Raw genomic sequence first — 24,897 nt, 5'->3', positions numbered from 1 at the left:
ATGACGCCCAGCGGCCACGTATCGTCATCCAAACAGCTCCGGGAAGCAGCCCGTTGGGAACAAGAACCACTGAACCGTTTCACTCATTCACCCAACGGCGCTCACCACCCACGATGCCGCGGGGCTTATTCCTCCAGTGCTCACTTCTTCAAGGGTGATCTAGGGCTGTGCACCCCAGGAGCTACGAGGCTCCCTGTACTCGGGAAGTACTGGGACCAGAGAGCCCACTACACCAGCCCACGGCCTACAAGGTGCCGGGACAGCAGCTAACAGAACCAGGACAGGGTGAACAGTGTTGGCCAAGTTTGGCAGCAGAAAGAGATGCACCCCACGGAGATGCTGATGATGAAGTCAGGCAAAATGCAGATTACTTTATTTGATCTCCATAAGCACCAGTTAAGGCCTGGTAACTTCCTGATGCCACTACAGCTTCATTAGCCACAGCTAGGAAAAAAGATTTAAGTGTCCCCTTGTTGCAAATGTTAACATCAAAAGAAATTACAAATAAAACCATTTTTTAGTTCTTTACCTGTTTGTTTCCTTTCATAAAGAGCATCACAGAAGCTTTATTTGTCAGTACTTTGAGCCTAAAGAGAGAAAATTGATATAAAATGGCTCAGCTCAATTATTAAACACCACTTTTGCTCCGCTTCAGAGTACCATGCACACTTGAAGGACGGCAGGATGATGGTTCACAGCTCTGAGAGGCATTAAACAAGCAAATGCATTGACATTTTCCTTTATTTCTTCTCTCCCTGAGCCACCATAAAACACAATATGGCTTTTAAGGCAATGAATGTTCCTTCGAGTTGCAATTCAAGCCCATCAACTCACAGCACTAACAAAATAATAATAACCAACTCAATAAGGAATTGTTCAAGAAGGGGCCATACACGGAGCCCACCCACCACTTCCAAAACCAGATCCTGTGTGCTCCCTGCTCCACTGCGAGGCCGCACACAGCTCCATACTCCCCAGTGCCTGCAAGGTCACAGCAGCAGGGGAAGTGCCAAGGGCTGCGACACCGGGCAGCACCAGCTGCTCAAGTCCAGTGCCCCCACCCTAAGTCTGTGTCCCCGGCCTGCCGGCTTTCACACCCCGCGCCCTCACTTGTTGCCAGGAGCCCAGCTGTCTGTGTCTAGCCTAAGGTCCAGTCAGCCGGCTCGGGACACTCTGCGTCATGAGAAGGGGCTGCTGGAGACCCTCTGAGCCCCGCGGTGGTCAGGTCACTGGCTCCTCCTCCCACCAGTGCCCTGGGTCACTCACAGCTCACCCCGCTCAGGGAACAAAGTGATCACAAACGAAGCACACAACTCACGCTCACAGCCAGGTCACACTCACTTCGGAGAGAGTACTCTGGGCTGACTCTCCGAAAAGAACTAAGGAATACGGCGCTGATCACCATCCATCACCAACAGTAACACAACAATCTGGATCCAGGAAACCCAAACGTGTCCCTCCGTCCCACACGCAGAGACGTCACCAGACCCGAGAGCTCGGGCTCCGGCTCTGCACTCTGGCGGTCCTTCAAGGGATCACTCCAAGCACAACAAATACACGTCCCTGTACAACCTCTCTGTGACTCTGGCTGGTTCAATTTCGGTGTCTGAGCCACAGGAAACAGACATGGCACGTCAGGAAGAGAGAGCAGGTGTGATGAAGACAGGGACACAAATGACAGCTACAGTGTACCTGTACAGTGTACAGAGAAGGACGGGCGGAAAGCAGACACAAGCACACAGCAAGCACAGAGGACATCGGAGGCTGCAGCACCTCTACGAGCCGCCCAGGGGTACGACAAAGAACGCAACTGGGGGCACGCCCGGGCGACTCAGTCGGTTGAGCATCTGACTCTTGATTTCGCTCAGTTCATGATCTCAGGGTTGTGAGATCGAGCCCCGCATCAGGCTCTGCATTGGGTGTGGAGCCTACTTGAGATTCTCTCTCCCTCTGCCCCTCCCCCCGAAGAAGACAACTGGGGACGCAGACCACAAAGGGACTAGGAGCATCACCGTCCTATCAAAAAGGCAAGAAAGGGTACAAATCATTTGAGAAAATGTGGCACTTACAGGTCAGTTTGACATATATAGGATACTATTTATTAATCAAGGACAGATAAGTGAGGTGCTATTATAAACAATTTTAGAAATTCTCAAAATGCTCAATAGCAAGAAAATTAGAAGAGGAAGTTTCACCTTACAGACTCAAGCCCAAACTATGAATGGCTGATACACTGATGTATTTCAAAATAAAATTCTTCTTTAAATCTCTACATTAATTCAAATTTATTACAATAAAAATCCCTTTAAGCCTCCCTACAGGCCAAAGTCCAAAATTTCCATAAGACAAAATCTTTAAAAGCTGATTGAGATCCTTCGTAAAACAAAGACCAATTTTACGGCTCCCAAATCTCCTTGAGTTCTAAGTTCTCGTGGTTAGAAAGGCAGTGTGAAACTGAAGTGTTTACACACGCACCACACACAAAGCCTGCGCTCCTCACATCGGCACCCTTCGCGCTCAGTGCCCTGACAATGCCACGAGCAGGGACTGCTACCTAAGGACCAGGACTGCTGGATCCCAGCTCCAAAACCCAGAGAAAAACTGAGTTGTTCCACTGAAACAGTGATGTTTCTATAAAAACAAAGAATATCCTCCACCTAATCATTAATTTCGTGTAAAACTTTCTCCATTGCAAATGAGACCTTCCCAAGTTTGCATGGCTAATCTGACTGCAAGCAACACAATTATGACCTTGGCGCACAAAAACAAATCCCTGATTTCTATGTGGAAGGAGCAATGCAAAAACCACGAATTAAGAAATATTTTTAAGGTACTAAACAGCAGACTATTTGAAACTTTTAAAATACTTACCTTTCCTCTAGTTTCGGAGCTTTGGGGCAAATTGTATCTAATTCGTCAGATGCTTCCAGCTCCTGAAATAAACCCACATCTAAATTTAAGAAAACATTCACCACAACATAAATCTCTTTGCTAATACAGAGTATCAATCAATTCATCAGAAATACTTCACATATCCCAGATTCATTTTTGTAAATGCAGAATTAATTTATATTCTAGATTGATTACTACACTTAGAAAAGTGAGCTCTAAATGAAAATTCTTCACAAAATACAGACTTCTCGGTTCTAACCTTAATGATGTCAAGTCCTCCTATGAGCTCTCCAGAAACATAGAGCTGGGGATAGGTGGGCCAGTTGGAATAGGTTTTGAGGCCCTGACGAACTTCTTCATCTGAGAAGATATCAAAACTGCTAAACTGAATATTATGTTTGTTAAGGATTTCCACCATCTGCTTGCTGAAACCTGCATAGGAAAAAGAAAATCAAGAACTTAGCTTCTTTCTCATACCCATGATTTCATATTGCTTCACAGCACACATCAGCTACTGACCAGAGTCTGCTGCCTCACCCACGACTTAATCAGCATGCCTATGCGGCACATAAAGAGAAAAATGAATTCCAAAAACCACTCATCTGACCTTGAACTGTATCACGTGCTCCAGTATGGCTTAGTGTAAAGCACACGTGTGAGTTTAAAAGTCTGTGCATATTTATCGATGTTCCTCTTACTATTAGGCACATTTTTTGTTGTAGGAGAAACAATTCTAGCCAGAAAGCCCTGGCACCTGCTCAGTCCAGCAGGGAGACAAACAGTTGAGCCCTGCACCAGCTCCCTCCCCTCCCTGCACTTCCCCATCAATCAGAGGATGGACCTGGATGCCCCAGACCATCCCTCCCAGCTCTGCCCACTGTGTGAATCTCTACGAATCTCCACTGGATGGAGGAAAAGCCCCACAGCAGCCATCATTAGCCACTCATTGTGCACACAGACTGGAAACCCAACTGTTTGGTTTCTAGTGCCTTGTACTAGGTCTGTGTGCCCGGTGCAGCTCTTCTCTGTCTTTTGCCATCTCTAATAGAATAAATTAAAAGTCAAGGAGGAATGTGTTCTTTCAGTTGAAACTGGTACATTGAATTTCAAACCTGTCTTCTCTGTTGTTATATAGGCACTGTCAACAGACTGACAGTGTTCTTCCTCATCTGGTACCGTAACCTGACAGTCTCTTTTTTAAAACTACTTACATTCCCTAAAGTATGTAATGTGATTTTTTTTTTTTACTGCACTGTAGTGACAATCTTATGTTCCATGATTTTATTATACTTTTGTGACACATTTTTGTCCTGTACTTTTTTGACATCATTTTCTGATTATGACATTAGCACTGAAGAGAGTGTGAATATCAGTCTTTTATAAATCTATTAGTCTTATCTGAAAAGAGGATATTTTTCTTTCCATAAGCCAATTCTTCCCAATTGTTTTTCAATACTTTGTATCACTCCTCTCACTTTCCATCCTTCTTTTCAAACACAGTCATAATTCACTAGAAAATGACCTGTTCTTCCGGGGCAAAATTTCTTCAGGGGCAAAATTTCTGCAGGATTTCACAACATCAGCCTTTTGAAATAAAATCAAATCATAAAATTCGGTATAAGATTAATTACAAAATTAGGCATCCCCTGCTGTCATGCAAAAACACTTTTACTCTTAAAATCTGGATGTTTTACTGAGCTCCAGACATCTTCCAGATCTACAGTTTATTGAGATGAAGCACTGGTATTTATTTGTACAGCATATAAGTTGCTGTTCCTCCAACTCAAGTGTTAAGTTCATGTACAGCCTGAAGTAAAACACTGATTCTGAAATTTTTTTCATTCATCTGGGAGTTCATTAGTAAACAGCTAACGGCTGATTGCTGATGGTTATTCTGTTGCCAATATATTAACTCATTTCTACTGTAACTGGCTGAGGAAAAGCTTCATTTTAGCTTTAGGCAATTACATGCAGACTAGAAAGATTGATGGGTAATGTTTCATTTTTAAGGGTTAAAGTAGCAGACTGGAAATGTTATGCTTAAGGATAAAATAGTGAGAAGGCTTCCTACCAATAACACAATATTTACACACTTTTTTTTTTTTTTAAGAAAAAAGCACGCATGCCATAGAAATATTTACAAAAGGGAAAACCACATTTAGCTGCCGCACAACCAGTGCTTCAGTCCGCAGTCGTCTGTATTCACAACAGGAGGCATGAACAGTGCACCGACCTGGGCCAGGCCAGCACTATGCAGTCCCAGTAAAACCCTAAAACCCACTTCTGAACCTACACTGTTTATGTATGATTGAAAAAGAAAACCACACTAAGGGAGAATTTTCCTGCAGAAGAAATGTCTTTCCCGTGGTTCAAATATCCTGTGCTTTGCTAAAAGTTTTGTTACCTGAAATGAATACAAGAATTCCCAAATAACTTAATTAACCGGCATGTTCGAGGATTTAACATTCTGTTTAAAAAGACGGACATCTCAGTGCTTCTTGAAAATCTGCCTAAAACATGAGCGCCCTCTCTCTCCTGTCCTCCTGAGGAATACAGAATAAGGATAATCTAATTCTTCAACGACAGACACCCTATCAACGCGCCAGGCTCATAACACACGAATACACTTTTCTGCCGGTAGAGCCCAAAAGGAAAAGCGATGGAGACAGGGTGTAAAGTGTGCAAGGGTCGGGCTGAGAGCCAGCGGGCTCCACGGCAGACCCTGAAATGGCTTTCAGGGCTTCCTTGAGAAAAAATTTAATGTTACTCACTAATGGTTTTTGATTAATTGAAAGCAAGGTGGGGGCCAGCTCCTCAAAACTCACCACAGCCCTACTCCACAACGGGACCCAGGGAGTCCTGGGCGCTACCGACGGCAGGGCCTTCCGCGGGAATCCTGCACGAAACATGGAAATACCAGCCAGGCGCGTTCATAAGCACAAACGGCTGCTGCTTCTATAAAGGAGGCTCTGGCTACCCTCCGTCTCCGACGTGCCAACACAAGAGCAAACCCCTTCTCCCCTAAGCAGCTCAGAAAGGAAGACGGTGGAAGTCAAGGTGCTCCTCTGTAAGAGAACAGCCTGAAATGCAGACAGTTGTGTCGCGGGCACAGAGAAGGGGGAAAACGGGGCCAGAGGCGCATCACTGAAGGAAGTGGCAGGGCAGTCACAGCAAAAAATCCCTTCTACCTGATCCTTAAGTAGATTTTTTTTTAAAGAATACCTACATTCTAAAATGATCTGTTTACCCGATGTCACATATTTACTACATCTGACAGAAAGCCATACTGTTACAGAAATCAAGACATTAGGAAACAGAGAATCCTGTTAAAAATGTAATTCTGAAAATGATAAAGAACAGGAGTGCTGGGGGGGCTTGGTCAGGTTAGTATCCAGCTCATGATGTGGGATCTGATTATGACCTTGGGGTCGTGGCATCTGGTCTGATGGCGGGCTCCAAGCCCCTCCCCCCCGCCAATCAATCAATCTCTCTCTCTCTCCAAAATAGATAAAATGTTTTTAAGAAATTATAAAAAATAAAACAAGTACTTGTTTGGAATGAAACTGTAACTGGTAAATCATATATATCTAAAAATTTCTTTCAAATTCCTTAATTACATCTTTTATTATCTAAATGTCTATAATACTGTGTTTTTCAGATTGTTCTGACATGTTATAAAGCTTCTTTTTTATTCTACCTTATTTATAGTGTTCTAAATGTCAGGCAGTTAATATACAAATGGCTAGAAAAACATTATACATTAAGTCTAATAAAAAGGTAAGCAGGAAAATGACTATCTCTAAGCGTAATTCTAACTTACTTGAATAATCATACAACATCTGATCTGAAAAGGATCTCCAAGACTGGCTCCAACCCCAATACCTGCGAAGGAAGGACTGAGGGCTCAGGGAGGGTTACTGACCTGTACCTACATCACCAGGGCAGGAGCATAAGGTGGTGTCAGGATGCAGCTCACCTGCAGTGACATCTGGCCACCACGCTTCCTGCCACACCACCTCCCCCCTGCTTAGCACCCCTTCCCAAGCTGCACTTTTACCACCTGCCCATCCTCTCAGGCTCTCACTCAGAAAGGCGTGAGAGAATGCTCCTTTGCCAATCCCAAGAAGAGAGTACTCTATGGGTTTTACTGCAGGCTTACAGGGTAGAACCCGTCCCACGGGCTCATCCGCATCTGACAGCAGTCACCTGCGGTTTAGGACGCAAGGAAGGCACTGAATAAAACCCATCACACTCGTGTTGTAAGCCCCTGTTCTCAGGTCACCACAGAAAGTATCAGAAATGTTTTTCCAGCCTGATGAGAGAAAGTAAACCAATTGCAACCACTACTAAAAACAAAGCAGCACAACAGAGGCCGGCTGTTGCTATCTGGGGTTAATTCTAGTAGAAATGAAGATTTTCTTTTTTCTTTTTTTTTTTAAGATTTTATTTATTTATTTGACAGACAGAGATCACAAGTAGTCAGAGAGGCAGGCAGAGAGAGAGGGGGAAGCAGGCTCCCCACTGAGCAGAGAGCCCGATGCAGGGCTCGATCCCAGGACCCTGGGATCATGACCTGAGCTGGAGGCAGAGGCTTTAACCCACTGAGCCACCCAGGCACCCCTAGAAGCGAGGTTTTTCAACATATAAATAGCAGGCATTACCTGATATGTAATAGTAGCAAGGACATTTTTCAAGTAGAACTGAGAGGAAAAAGGAACCACTTCTTTACCTTTTTAAGACAGGTCTCAAGATGAAACTTTATTTTTAAAACTAGACTTTCATAATCTAATATGTAATTTGCTAACCATATAGGGAAGAACTTACAATTAAATTTACACTGGAAGCTAGGTTGTTTTTATAAAGTCACACTGGACACGCAGTAATTGGATCAGTAGCACATTCTATTTTACTGCTGCATATCTTAATAAACTCCCTCCTGTACAGTTGAAACAAACACTCTCAGAATCTCAACAGCACCATCAAAGGGCATTAAATGCTCAATTATGAAGCATAATAACGGTGCACTCGGCATAGTAAAAAGAAAATGACATAAACCCAATACCAGAGGGGTCGAATCAACTCTTAAAACTCACTTAAGGACAAAATTACAAGCATATATGTACAGAAAATAAGAGTGACTATAAGCCACAGAATTCAGAATCTTTCCATTATTAGCACCTATAAGCAACAGGTGAACACTGCAGTCACATAATTCGACTCTGGGACAAGAAGGAAGGTAAAAGCACAGGGGAGACAGGAATGCCACCAAAATTCTACATATTTTTAAACTGCTGAATCTGGATGACATGAGTCAAGAGAGACTGCTAAGAAAGCCAGGAAACTGTTAACAGCAAAATGAACTGAACAGACAAAAAGCCCACTCAGGTGATAGCAATGTGGTGGCTGGAACCTAATGCCAACTCCGCTCCAAGGTGACCTGAACGGCCTCCCCCTCTTTGGGTATTTATGTAAATTAAACAAAAATCTTCAATCAGATGATTTCTAAGATGCCTCTGGGTTCCAGCATTCTCTGTGTCTGCTGCACACTAACTCTCACCACCACACGACAGAATGCCAGTGGGAACTGCAACTCTCCGGATTTTCTAAAGGTTTCTCAACACGAGTGTAAGAGCAACGGACAGAACAGAGACGGGCACCTGGCCGCGCCCCACACAGTAAAGCACCCGTTCGGTGTGTGTCCTTGGGGAAGCAGCTTCTTACCACAGCGCGGCTCCTGAGGAGTTCCTTTCATAAACAACATGCAAGGGGCGGCATGAGTTAATTTCTTCAGGCGAAGGCTGAGATCTTCTTTAGGACGCTCGTTACCACTGGGTGGGAAGGAGCCGCTAGATGCATGTCGCTGAACTTTTTTGGTCAACTCAGGGGCATGTGCACCATCTAATCGGTCAATTTTCTGAGAATTCTGAAGTTAAAAAAGTCGTTTAGAATATGTGTGGCATTCTTTCATCATCCCTTTTAAGATCCAAAATTTTAACAAGTCTGAACTCACAGCTCTAGCCAATTTTTAAAGGCATCAACGCTATTATTAGGTATGTTTTTTAAAATCTGATTACCAACTGTCAGATGCATCTCAATTTTAGAAATACATAATTGTCTTCTTTTTTCTCTTTTTGTAAACATACTAGGGGAACATCACTATGCCTCAAACTCAAACCAGATCAGAGTCTGACCTAAAACAGAAAAGAGTTCCCCACCCTCACTGGGACAAGTCTATTACTGAGTATAAATGCGGTATTGGGCGGGGGGGGGGGACGTGGTAACACTCCAGGGTGCCCTAAAGCACAGCTTTGCACCTTCTTCCTGAGAGAGTCATTAACCAAACCAGGACCAGCCAGATGTTCCATTACGCCCAGGCACATGCCCTAAGTAACCAACTTTTACGCAACTCAGGGAACATTTTGGGTCTACAGTCAAGTATCTGGATTGCTGTCTAGAACCCCCAACTCTGACTGCCCATGTCACTTCTTCAGGATCCCCAGGCCAAGCTTCGGCATCAGTGCAAACACACGGAGACTATGAGAAGACAGGGCAAAGCCAGGAACAACCAAGTGCTGAATGTTCAGGGATGGGGGGGGGGGGGGGGGGGAGGGTAAAGGGACCACGACAGAGCCCCGTGGCCCACGACAGATGCAGGATCTCTTGTGCCTTCTTCATCCTTACCTTGAAAAACAGAAAGGTGGGAACAGAACTAATTTCATATTTTTCAGATACTTCAGGAACAGCTTCAGCTTCCAACTTTAAAATAAAAGAATTTAAAGCTTGATTATAAAAAGGTCCTTTTTTTACTACTTCAATATGTAAATCAGCTTCACACACATCATCCCTTCGAGTAGGTGATGTTTTTAAAGAGTAGGGGAGGAAAGTTTATGACACATTTACATTTAAATGAGTCATCACTGAGTCTGCAGTGTCAAAACAGGTTCAGAGGTTTTTATTTTGTTGCACATTTCAAAAGATGCCTGGAGGCTGTGAATAAAATTTTTGGTGCACTAGTGACCTAGTAAATTCTCAATCATATGCAGCTCCTGCTATATTGGAATCCATAAATCACTGACCCCAGTTGTGTCATGATTACCGCGCTCGCCCTCTGCCCGCGGCGGCTCCTGTTGTTTGCTCTACTGACTGATTTCAAGAGGCGGCACATCACGACTGACAGCTGTAGCCTTCTGCAAATTATGGAGCAAAAAGGAGTATTTCTTCAATAAACTATTGATGTCTGATAAATTTTACCGTTAACTCCTGCAAGGCTGCTGGATGCTAAGCAGATATCTTGCTAGGCTATTTGCTTCTGGGTCTATTCACACATTTAAATACATTTTAAATAAATGACTGCATTCTGCTTGGTAATCTCCTTGAGGCCCCTCAACAAGATATGATGTGCTATCTGACATATGAATTTTAAACATACTTAATAACTCAACTCTAAGTAATTAGAACACAATTCCTGTAAGCTATTTATGTAGGACTTTCTAAACCATAAACTTTGAGAAAAACCAAGACATAATATTATATCCTTCCCTCATAGGACTGTCAATTTAATATAAACTCTTTAAAACCAATAAAAATCTGTATTCACATTATACCTGTAGGAAATAAAATTTATTGATAAATTATATTGTTAAAAGATTTAAAAATATATATCCTGTATTTTTCCAGGAATGAAAGATTTCCACTGGGCTTAAAACACTATTTTTATCTAGCACTTTCCCCAATCCAGTATATATCTATCCAGATGAAGCCTGACAGTAAGTGGGAGGCAGAGTCGTTTGTCTTTGCTTCCTACCCTCCATTTCATATATTTCTTGGGTGCTCGTTTCCTACTTTATTTTTTTTTCTTTAAAACACCTTTTTGAAACAATATTTTTAATTACTTTCATTTTTCAAAGTGTACTAAGGTGAAAATTATATACATTTTAAATCAATATCCACTGTCCAATAAACCTGAAAAAATGAACAAGGAGAAGACAAAGCATTTGGAGACAGCTATTTAGAACATACTTTCTCAAAGTTTTTACAACTTCTGCGTTGTTTTCTTTCATACAATTGCACACTCAGACCAAAGAGGAACAGAAAAGCCCATGATTAAGGTGGTTCATTATTTTCTTTCTTTCAAATAGACTCTCGAGGGCCCACCACACTTTGGCATTGGGTTAGCCTCAGTTACTATCCCTACCTTTGGTACTACTGGACTCTAACCGCGAAATAAGACAAATTTTAAAAAGGGGCAATACTAAGAAGAGAAGGAAAAAAAAAAAAAAAAAAAAAAAAAAAGAAACCCACAACATAATAGTCTTAACCAAACCAGACCAGGAAGCATCTGGACTCAAAAACACAGTCCTCTCTGTGGCTAAAAGTTGACCTCTTCTCATGTTCCTGCTGGTTTCCAACAGTATTCCTTAATGACAATTTTTCCAGAAAGCAAACAATCCTTTTGAAATTCCTAAAGCCAGGAAGATCACCACATGCGCCTCTCGCAAAGCAGCTCCCAGGAAGATGCGATCTTAGTAAGACAGCGGTGACATCTTAGTAAGGCAGTGGTGACAGACAAGTTCCCCCGAGTACCGGCCAACAGTGCCACTGAAGGCAAACCCATTCCCCAGAATATCAAGGGTACCTGAAGTTCTAAAACCTTTGCACACTGAAATTCGTTGGGAATATTTTTACTGGATGTAAAACAACATGACAGTTCTATCAATAAAAATAAAGAGTATTGAACACTGACCTGCATTCAGAAAAGACCAAAGGTCATCAGTAACAGCAATGTTTCCTGGAAAGCCTGCCTAACGCCACAAACCATGACAAGCTCTTTGCAGACAATGGCCTAAATTACTAAATTAAAACCTGGAAAGGTGTATAATACGTAATGGTGGCTACGTAAAGACGTAACTTGTCCAAAGACACATGGTTAATGAGTAGTAGTAGAGCCAAGAAACAAACACAAGTTTGCTTGACTATAAAACCAATGCTTTATTCATTATATTGTGGTACACTTTCTCTACTGTATCAATCAGAAAGATGAAATTACAAAGACAGGATTTATACATGACTTGAGCATCCACCAAACATGAACATCTCCAGAATGGAATCTCTGACAGAATGCTTTTGGTGGGAACCACTTGTTTGCTGAACCATGACTCTCAAAGGTGGACCCTTCCCCTGAAGTCTGCTTTATGTCTGTGGAGTGGGGTGAAGAGAGGCAGGGAGGTGTTACCACAGCAAGGGAAATCCAGAGGTAGGGAATTCACTCCCTCCGGGGTCACCGAAGACCACTAAGACAGTAATGGTTAATATCTATGACTAATCTAGGCCAGACACTGTTCTAAGTGCATTCTGTGTACTCAAGGCACAGTAACAGATGCTGTACTGTTAGGAAGTTATCACACCTAACTTCCAGAAGAGCCTGGCACTTAACAAGGTTAGAGAAGTCAGCCAAGATTCCAACACTCTTGAGTGGTGGGGCAGGGCAAGTATGGCTCCAGAGCCAAGTTCTGCTCTACACGGCCATGCTGCCATTTCAGCAAATCCTCTGTCCTCATTTTACTGCCTTTGCAGTATCATCCATGTGACCACACCCACCTTCTCACCAAGCCTTCACTTGGCTTCCCATTGTTTCTTTTTCCTGAACTCTGAGATGGTCTCTCTGGCTTCTTCCTTCACATCTGGCCAACCTCTACATGGCTGGCACATCCCAGGACTTAGTTCTGAGTGCACTTCTCCTATTTATCCTCATTTTCCCTCAGTGGTCTCCTGCAACTCTGTGGCTCTAAGTAACGCCATTATGGCAACAACGCCCAAGTTGTATCCAGGCCAGACCTTCCCCCATCACCTCCGAGCTATACACACAACATCTGCGCTCAGATCTCTACTAGGTGTCTCCCACTAAACCTGTTCCTCCCCACGGCATCTTGATGTCTTTAACCCATCCAGATGATCAAATCAAAAAGGAGATAATTTTGATTAATCCATTTCCCTCACCAGACATCCACTCTATCAACAGGTCCTCCGGGTTTCCCCTCCAAAATATAAGCCAAATCAGACCATCACATCATTTCAATGATCCCTCTCCACTAGAGTCATAGGGTCACTGGCCTGTGAAAACAGCTTCCTAATGAGTGTACTTGCTTCTAGTCTGCATCCTTCCTTCCCCCACTTCAAACCACTCCCCACAGGACAGCTGGAGGAGTCAACTTAACAGAAATCCAATTGTGTGTCACTTCCACTGCACTCAGAATAATACCCAAACTCTTCCAGTGTCCACAAGGTCATCTAGCTGTTCCCTACCTCTCCAACCTCTAGCCATAACTTCTCCTCCTTCATTAGCTCCACCAGCCTCCTGTCGGCCCTCCAACAGTGCTCACTTGCTGATGTACGGTCTAAAAGTTCATCCCCAGCTCTCCCAATAACTCCTTTTCACGTTCCTGCTTTCCCTTACGAGATACACCTCTCTAGCCCAACCCAAATAAAGTGCCCACCTGCCCCCAAGTCCTCCTCTTCAATGGCCTATTTCCTTCTTTTCAGAACTTACTACTATCTGAAATTACCTTGGTTACATGTGACTCGATGTCGTACTGTTCTGTACTCCCAGTGACTAGCGTAATGGTGGCATATATAAGTGTTAGATAAATAAATTCTAACACAATACTGAACAAATGTTGGTCGCTACTGCTAAGCCTACAATGGCACTGACCACTGGCCAGGGTAGTCCTGATCCCCAAGGCTGCGAACAATTAAACCTGACCTTCAGAGACATTTTGTTAAGCTACATAAAGAGGCGTCTTTCTAAATCTTGTGACATGTGATCTAAAGGAAAATTTTTCAAAATCTTTGTCCAGATAGATATATAAATCAAAGTTTTTGGTAGCTTTTAAAAGCCCTTTACCAAACTTAGCCCAGGAATAACTAATAAACTTTGTCAATTATTTGTTATTTTTTTATTACCCAGATAGGATAAATAAAAATTGGGGTATTTTTAAGATTTAGCAATTCTACTTGAATTATCTGAGAGGCATTTTTAAGAGTTCCCCCAAAATGGAATCCTACATATGTTCTCTAAAATGCCATCATCGTTATTATTATTATTATTATTATTATACCAGTATTCTCTGGTGCTGAAAAACAGGAATTCGGCTAACTGGTACCTAGCTAGACAGCTGGTTAGTACCCTTCTGGAGATTGCCCAACATTGTCTGTTTACACAAGCTAATTGTACAGACATTTAGAATAAAACATTTATTTTTAAGATTTTATTTATTTATTTGACAGAAATCACAAGTAGGCAGAGAGGTAGGCAGAGAGGCAGGCAGAGAGAGGGGGAACAGGCTCCCCACTGAGCAGAGAACCCGATGCGGGGCTCGATCCCAGGACCCTGGGATCATGACCTGAGCCGAAAACAGAGGCTTTTAACCCACTGAGCCACCCAGGTGTCCCTAGAATAAAACATTTCTATAACCATATAGAACATCTGTACTGATTATATAAACCCTTAGAAATTAAATACTATGAACTGTATTTTAAGATGCTTGCATATTCAGTGATAAATCAAACCAAAACAAGTCTTAGTTTCTGAAAATAAAAAAATGCTAATTTAAGTATATAACTCCCTCTATACCTCCGCCATCATACCTAAAGCGACCATGCACATAATAAAATTCAAGTACGGCAGGTACTGTACAGTGTAACAAGATCATTACTAAATGAAACACAGTAGTACAAACCTCACCAACCAGGCGGAAAATAAGCCTGACTTTGAGAATGTATGTACTAAAGTGCATTATAAAGGAAAATGAATACCATAGCCTAACTAGATCAGAATATCAAGCTGGAAGAGGGGTGCGGAGGGTGACACAGAAGGTGGGGGCCACCTACACAAAGAAAGCAATGAAAACAAGGTAAGGTAAAGGTCTCTATTTCAAGTATCCCACCATCTAGCCAAGAACAAACAAAGGATATCTGGGTAGGTCAGGGTTGGGCGTCCCACTTGATTTTCGCTCAGATCATGATCTCAGGTTTGTGAGATCAAGTCCCATCTTAGGCTCTGGGCTGGGGATGAAGTCTGCTTGGGATTCTCTCTCTCCCTTCCTTCCCTCACTCCACACCAAGTGCTCTCACTTTAAAAAAAAAAAAAAAAAGCCAATTAAACAGGAAATCAAATGACAGAACAGGAAAAACAGAAGAGTCTCTAACTATGGCGCAGACTAAGTTCAGAGATGAAGGAAAGAAAAGCCACAGGAGTGCACAGGAGACCTCATAGAAAATGGATTTGAATTGAATCATCATGTATGTAACAACATACAACTTTAATTTGGAGAAAAAGTAATGATAATTTAATAATTAAAAAATTGGATAAAATTTCAATAATTAAATCATAATAAAATCAAATGTAAAGTTAAAAATGAATGGCCAGTCCTATAAAAAGATGAATTTGATCTGGACCTCAAACAGAACTAGTGGTACCCAGCTTTCCCATCACAAGGAGCCTTGTGCTTCTCTTCCTCCTTCCAACCTCTCCACCAGACACTAGATCTTGAAAGATTCTATCTCCCAAACAAGTGATTAAATGATAAATGTGTTTTCCCATTTTAGTTAAACTGATAAGAACAGATACTACACTTGATCTTAGCCAAAAGGCCGAGAAGCGATTCTTCTCATTTTAGTTAAAGCTAAAGTGCCAACAAGCTGACTTTACATAATTTGAAAAGCAAAGGCATGTAACATTTTAATTCGCCATTTAATTTTATTCTGAAGAAATGTTAAGTTTTCAATAAGACTTTCAGCTGTACAAGTAACTCGTCGATCTCCTCTAAGCCCTTGGATGCGGGTAACCCTCCGCCTGGGGCCCAGAGCCTCAGGGAGGTCTAGACAGGGTGGCCAGGGCAGGAGAGGACACACCGCACGGTGCCGAGGAGCATGGGAGCCCTCCGCCACTGACCATCAGTACAAGCAAAAGCGTGCTCATTCAGCTCCAGTAAACCTATACAGGTCCTGCCTTTCAACAACCTGTTCCAGTGAGCAGGGCACCCAGGCCAAAATGCACGCTCGCTTTTCTCAGGTATTGCTTTTCCATCATCCACAAAGCAAGAAACTACTTATGGTCACAAAACTTCATACTCAAACTCTTTGAAACATCATGTTTAAGATCACCTAATACAATGATTTTGTAAACGTAAGTTAAGCAATCAACTGATCTCTATAATTCACAAGTCAAAAATGCCAGACTAGGGGAACCTGGGTGGCTCAGTCAGTTAGGCGCCTGCCTTTGGCTCAATCATGATCTCAGGGTCCTGGGATCAAGTCCCACGTCAGGCTCCCTGCTCAGTGGGGAGTCTGCTTCTCCTTCTCCCTATGCCACGCCCCCCACCACAGAGCTCGTGCACTCTCTCTCACTCTCTAACAGTATCTTTAAAAAGAAAAAAAAGAGAAAAAAAAAAACTAAAAAGTCAAATTAAAAGACAGAGGCGGCAGAACATGGGTTCCCCACCCGAGACGGCTCAAGAGCTCTCACTAACAAAAGTGAGCTCTCTTAAATGCACTGCATCCTCTCTTACTGAGGCATACCAACACATCTCTCAAATATTTCACTTATTTGCTCAACATTTAAATCACCTACCTTACAAACTCCATGCAAATTATTTTTACCATTTAAAAGAAACACTATTGGGATGCCTGGGTGACTCAGTTGCTTGAACATCCAACTCTTGGCTTCAGTTCGGGTCATGATCTCAGGGCTGTGAGGTGGAGCCCTGTGTCAGGCTCCATGCTCAGTGCCAAGTCTCTTGAGATTTTGAGATTCTTCCCACAGACCCCCCCTCCACCCAACGCAGCTCCCCCTCCACTCACGTGCTCTCTTTCTAAAAATAAATAAAATCCTAAAAAAAATAAAATTTAAAAAAAAAAAAAAAAAAAGGAAAGGAAGAAAGAAAAGCGAAACAACTCCACAGAGTGAATTTCCAGAAAGCAACGCCTCCTGGGAGAACTACCCACCTCGTGCTGTCAGCCTTCCCATGAAGAGCAGGTGCACTCAGGTTCAGGTGTCCCCGACAGATAAGGACTTCCCAACCCCTGGCTTACTCAGACACTTAAGCACTTCAACAACTTAAAATCTCACTGCCAAGTGTGGTACCAATGTGAGAAGGAATTCTATAGTCGCTTTAAATAAATCATTCAGATGGCAACCAAGAACAATGTGCTACCTAACCAGTAACATTATACACATAAAGCCAGACATGCAACAATTACCATCATCTTGATTAATCTTATGATTGAAATGTTTAATCATTCATTTCACTGGTAATCGTCATCTTTTATCGCTGACCAAACACGCAGTTTTAATGTCTAGTATTTATATTGAACATTTTAGGGTTGCCTTCTAAGGTTACATTACACATTGCATTGGAATTTTAAATAAGTCCTTAAATTTTAAAAAGCTAACTATTACATCTATATTTGCTCTATCTTCATAAAAAACACTGAAAAGATTCATGCAAAATTAATTTAAGTAGTTCCTTCTTTATAGGGTGGGACACCAGGGCTGACAGGGAAGAAATGGGGGAGCGTTCTCACTGCATACCTTTCACGCTGTTCTGATTCTGAGACATCTAACTGCAAAACCTAGTCCAAGCACACTTACCTGTATAGAAATTGCCTGAAAATTACATCGCCTGTTACACAGATGAATTAGCCTGTCAGAATTCTGTTTTCAGTTTCCATGAAAAGCGAAAAATGCAGAAGATACCACTTTTAGCCCCATATATGGGTATACCTGTCAACCTGTGCTCTCAACTCACTAATTCTGGTTTTAAAAAATAAGGATTTGGTACTTTTTGTTTCTTTAAATCCTAAGGATTCCAGCTCTTGAATACAGGGTGTGCCTCCTTCCCAAAACTTCATTTCTAAGACTCCTGACTCCTATTTGGGCTTTGCTGCCTCAGCCAAGACCAAGCCCTGAATGACGGCACGAAATGTGGTCAAGCAAGTGAGCTGCTCCACGGCCTCGACCACCTCCCGCGCCCCCACAAGAGGCAAACCAGGGATGCAGAGTGTGCGAAGCTGGGGAAACAAGGCGTGGCGGGGAGATGCTGCGTTCTTTTCTCCTCCGCGTCCTGAACAGCTGAGAAAAGCTCTCCGTTTCTCCGTGGGTCTGCGCGTGGGTCTGCGCGTGGGTCTGCGCGTGGGTCTGCGCGTGGGTCTGCGCGTGGGTCTGCGCGTGGGTCTGCGCGTGGGTCTGCGCGTGGGTCTGCATGTACCGATCGCAGACAGTGACTCTTCCTGCCCCTGGCCCCGGCCCCCACACCCTCCCTTCACTGGCTTCCCACATCACACCCTGCGCTTCAAGGAAGCAAGCTCCGTTCATATTGTTACTATACTCAAAGCACAATGATCCACAGTGAACGATGCGGCTGCTTCTGCGGGAAAACACCCCCACTGCCCCTGTGCAATTCACCGGCTCTGTCCTCCCGCCACACACGTGTCAGGGAAAGTGTGCTGATGGTCACAATACTTGGTACTTGAGAAATGCAAAACGATTTTAAGATTTTTAAGAATAATCTACTGCAGGCAACCCTGTCAAGATCCCCTTGCTTTTAAGTACTTTTTCTAGATCTTCACTTAATAAACCTTTAAAATAATAATAATAATAATAATCTACTGCAAAAAGAACACTAACAGCAATTATAAACAATTATAAACTAACAGCAATTATAAACATTTCACATCCCTCCTCCCTTGTGTTGATAAAATGCAGTCTGCCTCATAAGAGCGGCGCCACAAACATAATACCTTCACAAATGAAACTCGAGGCTGTTCTTTGGCTAACTCTGCCATCACGTCGTTCATCTGAGCACACTGTGGGGCCCATGGCGCCCAGAAATGGACCACAAGGAGGGACCTGTAAATCAACAAAATACAATGTTTTAAAGTTACAGTATCAGGGCGCCTGGGTGGCTCAGTGGGTTAAGCCGCTGCCTTCGGCGTAGGTCATGATCTCAGGGTCCTGGGATCGAGCCCCGCATCAGGCTCTCTGCTCAGCAGGGAGCCTGCTTCCCTCTCTCTCTCTCTCTCTCTCTCTGCCTGCCTCTCTGACTACTTGTGATCGCTCTCTGTCAAATAAATAAATAAAATCTTAAAAAAATAATAATAAAGTTACAGTATCTTTAGAAATAAGGAAATACTGACACAGGTTAAATTCTATTACTAAAACAACCTTTACAAGAAGTGCCTGAACTGTTTTTCTACTGCTGGAATTCTATCATATTAAACACAGACTGGAATACAAGGCTTGCAACATCTTGGCAATCTTTTAGATGAATTTTCAAGTTAATGATATTTCTTGAGTGAAAATTTAGCTCATATGAAGTGGTTCTAAATATTTCATCCATCTCAACTAATAGTCAAATAAATCAATTGTGTTTTCAGACCCTTAGGAAAGGTGAAAACTAGACTGCGGCAGCCAAGGCGCCCGTCGGTGACAAATGGCCGCATGTGCACAGTCACTATGCAGCATTCAATTTTTAAGCACAGTACGGTGATGCCAGTGTCTAACTGTGACCATAGGAACAGGAATAAAATGTTGAAAATGCAAGGCACACAGGCAGAGAACAAGGGAAAAAATGGAACTAATTTTCACAAAGACGGGCTTTTTTTATATTCTACCACAAAAGATTTTCTAAAAATTGATGGTATGAACAGAACAGTGGATTAATAAATTATTGACTAAGTTCTTGGGCATCTCAGCGTGTACTTATCAACTATTTTCATATAAAACAGTCTTGGCTAAGCTATCCTTCAAGTCTATCTTCATATTGAACTGAAAACCCCTTCTATAGGATTCTAAGTACAAGTTATAACCATCCCCAACCAAAAAAAAACCTGAAAAATCGGCAAGAAAACACATTGAAAAATACGTTATCCAGAGAAAGGAACTAAGGACAACTAACCTGTGGGCAAGAAAAGGAGTGGCAAACCGTAAAACCAGGAGAACAACACAGCTTCAAGAAGCAGGAGCCCCCACCCAGCGCCTGTGAGCAGAAGCAAAGGGAGGTCCTGGGGGAGAGTTAGGAGGGGCAGGATCTGGTGACCTTGGAAGCACGCCTAGAGACTCCTAGCTTCTGGCTCAGTGACTGATGGCGCCTGGTGGCAGGAGCCACTCATCACGTATAGAAGCTTGCCGGCCTGAGAGGAAAGGACACCTGCGTGGGGAGCTGTTAGCGATGGTCCAGAGCACAGAAAAGAACTCTGTGCTTTACCCACAGACGGATTTGGAAATCAAGAATAGAGCTGGCACCTCTCCTACACGAGAGGATAAAAGACAGAGGTCAGAGCCTCTGGACTTAATGGACAGTAAGTTGACAGATGGAGGAAAAGGAACCCAGGCAGTAGACCAGAGAATGGAGCCTAAAAAGCAGAGCAAGGTTACAAGGCCTCCCCAAAGTCAAGAAAAGGATGTCGAGAACCAAGGAGTGACAACCATCCAGGCCAGCCGGCCAGACTAGGGCAGGCAGCGACTGAACGGAGAAGACGCTGTCGGCTGCTAGAAATCTGCACTCGAAGAAAGCTGCCTGTAAACAGAGAGAGTGCTAGGCAGAGGGAAAGAAAGGATCAAGGGATTTGCTTTTTTCCTTTAATGCAAGAAAATCTTCATGTTTGTTTCATAGGGTGTAGTCCAGGTGGGGAGGGAAGGATGAAGATGCTAGAGAGGCTGAGGATACAAGCTCTCTGGGGGTGGCAAGAGAAGGGAAATATAAGAGCAGAAAATTCACCATGAGGGAAGGGACAGCCTCCTCTGGGTCAGGAGTGAAGGAATCAAGAATGGGTAAAGCTACAAATAAATGTTAGATGTTGGGCGGGGGAGGAGTAGGAGGAGAGTTGGGGAGATGCTCCTGAAGTCTGGTTTTCCCAGGCAGGAAGCAAGGTCATTTGCTGAAACAAAGGAAAATGGGGGCCTGCAGTCATAGACAGCGGTGAGGAGGAAAGGAGAGCTGCCCAGGGGCTCGCAAGAGGAAAGCGCGAAAGATCCACGCAAGGCTGGAAAGGACGTGCCGTGGGTCCCTGATCCACGGCTGCTCAGTGGTGTGCCACAGAACTCAGAAGCTTCAGTGTGCGGTTAGGTGGGCCTCGCAGTCTGTGGCAGAGACTATGCTGTGTCCCTTTCCTCCCGGGCACAAAGCCTGACGACGCTGCTCAGCCATCCCTGCCACTGTCTGGGGCCCTGGAGCTGAGCTCTGGCCAGTGAGCCTCTGCAGAGGACCCTGGGGAGGCCCCAAGGCCCGGGGCTCCCACAAAAGGACAGGAACTGCACAAGAATGTTGAAAGCAGGGGCGCCCGGGTGGTTCAACTGGTTAAGTGACTGCCTCGGGCTCAGGCCATGATCCTGGAGTCCCAGGATCCAGTCCCACATCAGGCTCCCGGCTCAGAGGGAATGTTGAAAGCAGGGGCGCCCGGGTGGTTCAACTGGTTAAGTGACTGCCTCGGGCTCAGGCCATGATCCTGGAGTCCCAGGATCCAGTCCCACATCAGGCTCCCGGCTCAGAGGGAAGTCTGCTTCTCCCTAGGGCCCTGCCCCCCAACTCGTGCTTGCTCTCTCTCAAATATATTTTTTAAAAAATTAATACAGAAGTAAATAAAAATGCTCACAGCGTCTTGGACACAACAGCCAAAAACTGGAAATAACCCCCAGTGACCACAAGCTGGAGAAACTGTTTTATGTTTATACGACAGAATACTAGTCGGCAGTAAAAAGGAACCACCTCCAGGTGCACACAACAACGTGCACCTTAAAAACATGATGCAGAAAACATCCCAGAGGTATAAGACCATGAGCTGTGTAACTCCATTTGCATCAAGTACCAAGAACAGGCAAAACTAACCTATAGTAACAAAGAGCAGGTCAGTGGCAGAAACTATGGGAAAGAACATTCTGGGACTATGTTGTTTTGAATGGTGGTTACTTGTGTATATACGACTGTCAAAATTCATCGCACCTAGCTATTAAGATCTGTGCATTGCATTATGGTATGTTAAGTAATGCCTCATCTTTTAAAAAAAGCCAGGATACCACTTCTAACTAAACTGAAAAAGGATTTTTTAAATAATAACATTCTAGGATTAAAAAAAAAAAAAAAAAAGATGGAAGGAACCAAGCATTTCCATATCCTACTGGTAAAAAGTAAATTGGAACCTTTCAGAAATTTATTACACACTGTCAAGTATCCTAAGAAGTAATTAAAGACACAAAGATGTATATATATGAGTACTTTCCCATGATCTTACACAACATTCAACAGGAAGAACCAATTCTTCAACAACACTATAGCTTTTTTAATGGTCCTATAACAAAATATTATCAAGCCATTAAAAATCATTTCAAAAAACTTTAATGATATGGAAAAATGTTGACAATATGATTTTATTTTTTTTTTTAATTTTAAGATGTTACCATTTTTTTAAAAGATTTTATTTATTTATTTGACAGAGATCACAGGTAGGCAGAGAGGCAGGCAGGGGGAGAGAAGCAGGCCCCCCGCTGAGCAGAGAGCCCGATGTGGGGCTCGATCCCAGGACCCTGAGATCATGACCTGAGCCGAAGGCAGAGGCTTAACCCAATGAGCCACCCAGGCGCCCCAAGATGTTACCATTTTTAACAATATGAACTGACATGCAAAAAAAAGATGCCCCTTAAACTAATATACTATTGTGTATCAATTATACTATAATAGTTCAATAAAAAGGAAAAAATGGCATACCCACACAACTTAAATTCCATTACCACTGACATGGTTTTGAAGAGTAATTTAAATCTTAATTTAAATGTGCAATCTTAACTTCCATATTGTAAAACAGCAGTAACTAGGGACACCTGGGTGGCTCAGTCGCCTAAGTGTCTGCCTTTGGCTCAGGTCATGATCCCAGAGCCATGGGATGGAGCCCCACATTGGGCTCCTGGCCCAGCAGAAGCCTGCTTCTCCCTCTCCTTCTGCCTGCTGCTCCCCCTGCTTGTGCTCGTGCTCTCTCTGTCAAATAAATAAATAAAATATTTTTAAAATAAGGGGGGGGCGCCTGGGGGGCTCAGTGGATTAAGCCTCTGCCTTCGGCTCAGGTCATGATCCCAGGGTCCTGGGATAGAGCCCTGCATTGGGCTCTCTGCTCAGCAGGGAACCTGCTTCCCCCTCTCTCTCTGCCTGCCTCTCTGCCTACTTGTGATCTCTTTGTCAAACAAATAAATAAAATCTTTAAAAATAAATATATATATGCATATATATATTTATTTATTTTATATAGAGCATCTAGGTGGCTCAGTCAGTTAAGGATCTCCCTTCCACTCAGGTCCTGATCCCGGGTCCTGGGATAGAGTCCCGCATTGGGCTCCCTGCTCAGTGGGGGACCCTGCTCCTCCCTCTCCGTCTGCTGTTCCCCCTGCTTGTGCTCTCTCTGTCAAATAAATATTTTTTTAAAATATTTAAAAATTAAAATACAATAGAAATACCTGATACCCTGGGGTACTGGGAAGATCAAACAAAAATATAAAAACATTTGAAAGATAAAAGCATGACATTAATATTAATAGTAATTTTACATTATCCATAGTAACCTCCCATTTAGATGCTCAGCTTTCTAATGAAGTTCGCACTGCCTAGTAGCACAAGAATATAAACCTGAAATGAACACAAATGCTGCCACCCTCTCTCAGGTTACAGGGAAGAGTGCTCTCTGCCTGCATGAAATAACCCAACTGGCACAGTGCACTGTTTGAGGAAAAACTTTAAAGATCAGGTTCAAATCCCAACTAATATAATTTTAGACAATGTAATGAATACCAGTTGTACATCAGCAAAACAATTAGTGGTCAATGAACAGCTGTTTCTCTGTTACCACTAGGTGCTCTGCACCCGAAGCGACTTATCCTGAGAACACCAGCTACCATTTACCAAACACCATCCTATACTAGACTCTTGAGTATTCTACAAATGGGTAACACCTCTTCCAATTCCTCTGCAGATGGGAATCAAAATCCTCACTGTACAGACGAGCTGAGGTTTCAGTGATACACAAACAGTTGAGATGACTTAAGGAAAGCTAAAAATATAGGTATTTTTTAAAGATTTTACCCATTTACTTGAGAGAGAAGGAGAGCACCAGCACAAGTGGGGAGAGGCAGAGGGAGAAGCAGACTCCCCACTGAGCAGGGAGCCTGACGCGGGGCTTGATCCCAGGACCCCGGGACCATGACCTGAGCAGAATGCAGACATTTAACCGACTGAGCCACCCAGGCGCCCCCACGTAACACTTTAAAACTGAGAAGTGGTATTCAGGAAGTAGATTTTTTAATGCTTAGGGCAACAAGTACTGTTCATTATTTTTCCGCTTCCGTTTCAAAAAAATCGGCGGAGCGGGGCTCCCTCCGCCGACCGTCACTTCCAGGGCCTGTTCAGCTCATCACTTAGGAACAGGTGTGCGGCTTCCGGCATCACTTCGGGTACAGACCACTGGCAAGAGCACAACCAAATCGTACGGACTGTACGATCTCAAGGGTTTTTGTGATAAAAAAATGAAACATAAAAACGAAAATGTGCAGCACGAGGCAAAACAGTCTTTCGGACGTTTAGGAGGGGCAGGCGCACACGAGCCCGGAGGCTTTGAAGAGGCCGCCTCCGGCGCCGCCGCCACCTGCGCGGCCTGTGTCACCACCCAGCCTTCGTCAGTGAGGACGGTCACTTCCCTTTTCCTCCCCAAATACTTTTCCAAGGAAACCTAAAATGTCCAACGGGCCGTTCCGGTTAACACCGTGAACTCCGTCACCTCCAGGACGCGCGGCCAACCAGGAGCAAGGCGGGACCTGCCGCCGCGCTCGGCTTCCCGCACAGGCGACCAACTCCCCATCCCACCCGCTCTCCGAGCAGAGCGCTACCGGCCTCTGCTTCAGATCCGGCGGGCAGCACAGGGCTGGGGTCCACAGGCATGCCCTGCCCGGAACCACGCAGCCACTCGGCCCCG

General features: G+C 43.7%; 1 protein-coding gene and 1 pseudogene across 1 annotated transcript in view; both read right to left on the bottom strand.

Moving 5' to 3' along the window:
• GLRX3 (glutaredoxin 3) overlaps positions 1–24,897 on the bottom strand; it is a 33,377-nt gene that overhangs the window by 7,486 nt on the left and 994 nt on the right. The window contains exons 2-7 of the mRNA XM_047702041.1: positions 18,688–18,796; positions 9,574–9,648; positions 8,614–8,815; positions 3,152–3,324; positions 2,872–2,933; positions 530–587 (exon numbers count right to left, since the gene is read on the bottom strand). Coding sequence (XP_047557997.1) covers positions 530–587; positions 2,872–2,933; positions 3,152–3,324; positions 8,614–8,815; positions 9,574–9,648; positions 18,688–18,796 — 679 coding nt within the window. The remainder of the gene's footprint in view (positions 1–529; positions 588–2,871; positions 2,934–3,151; positions 3,325–8,613; positions 8,816–9,573; positions 9,649–18,687; positions 18,797–24,897) is intronic.
• On the bottom strand, positions 15,440–15,552 carry LOC125085391 (uncharacterized; annotated as a pseudogene).

The sequence above is a fragment of the Lutra lutra genome, chromosome 14, assembly GCF_902655055.1.
Source record: "Lutra lutra chromosome 14, mLutLut1.2, whole genome shotgun sequence".
Classification (NCBI taxonomy): Eukaryota; Metazoa; Chordata; class Mammalia; order Carnivora; family Mustelidae; genus Lutra; species Lutra lutra.
This window is presented reverse-complemented; position numbering and strand designations above follow the sequence as displayed.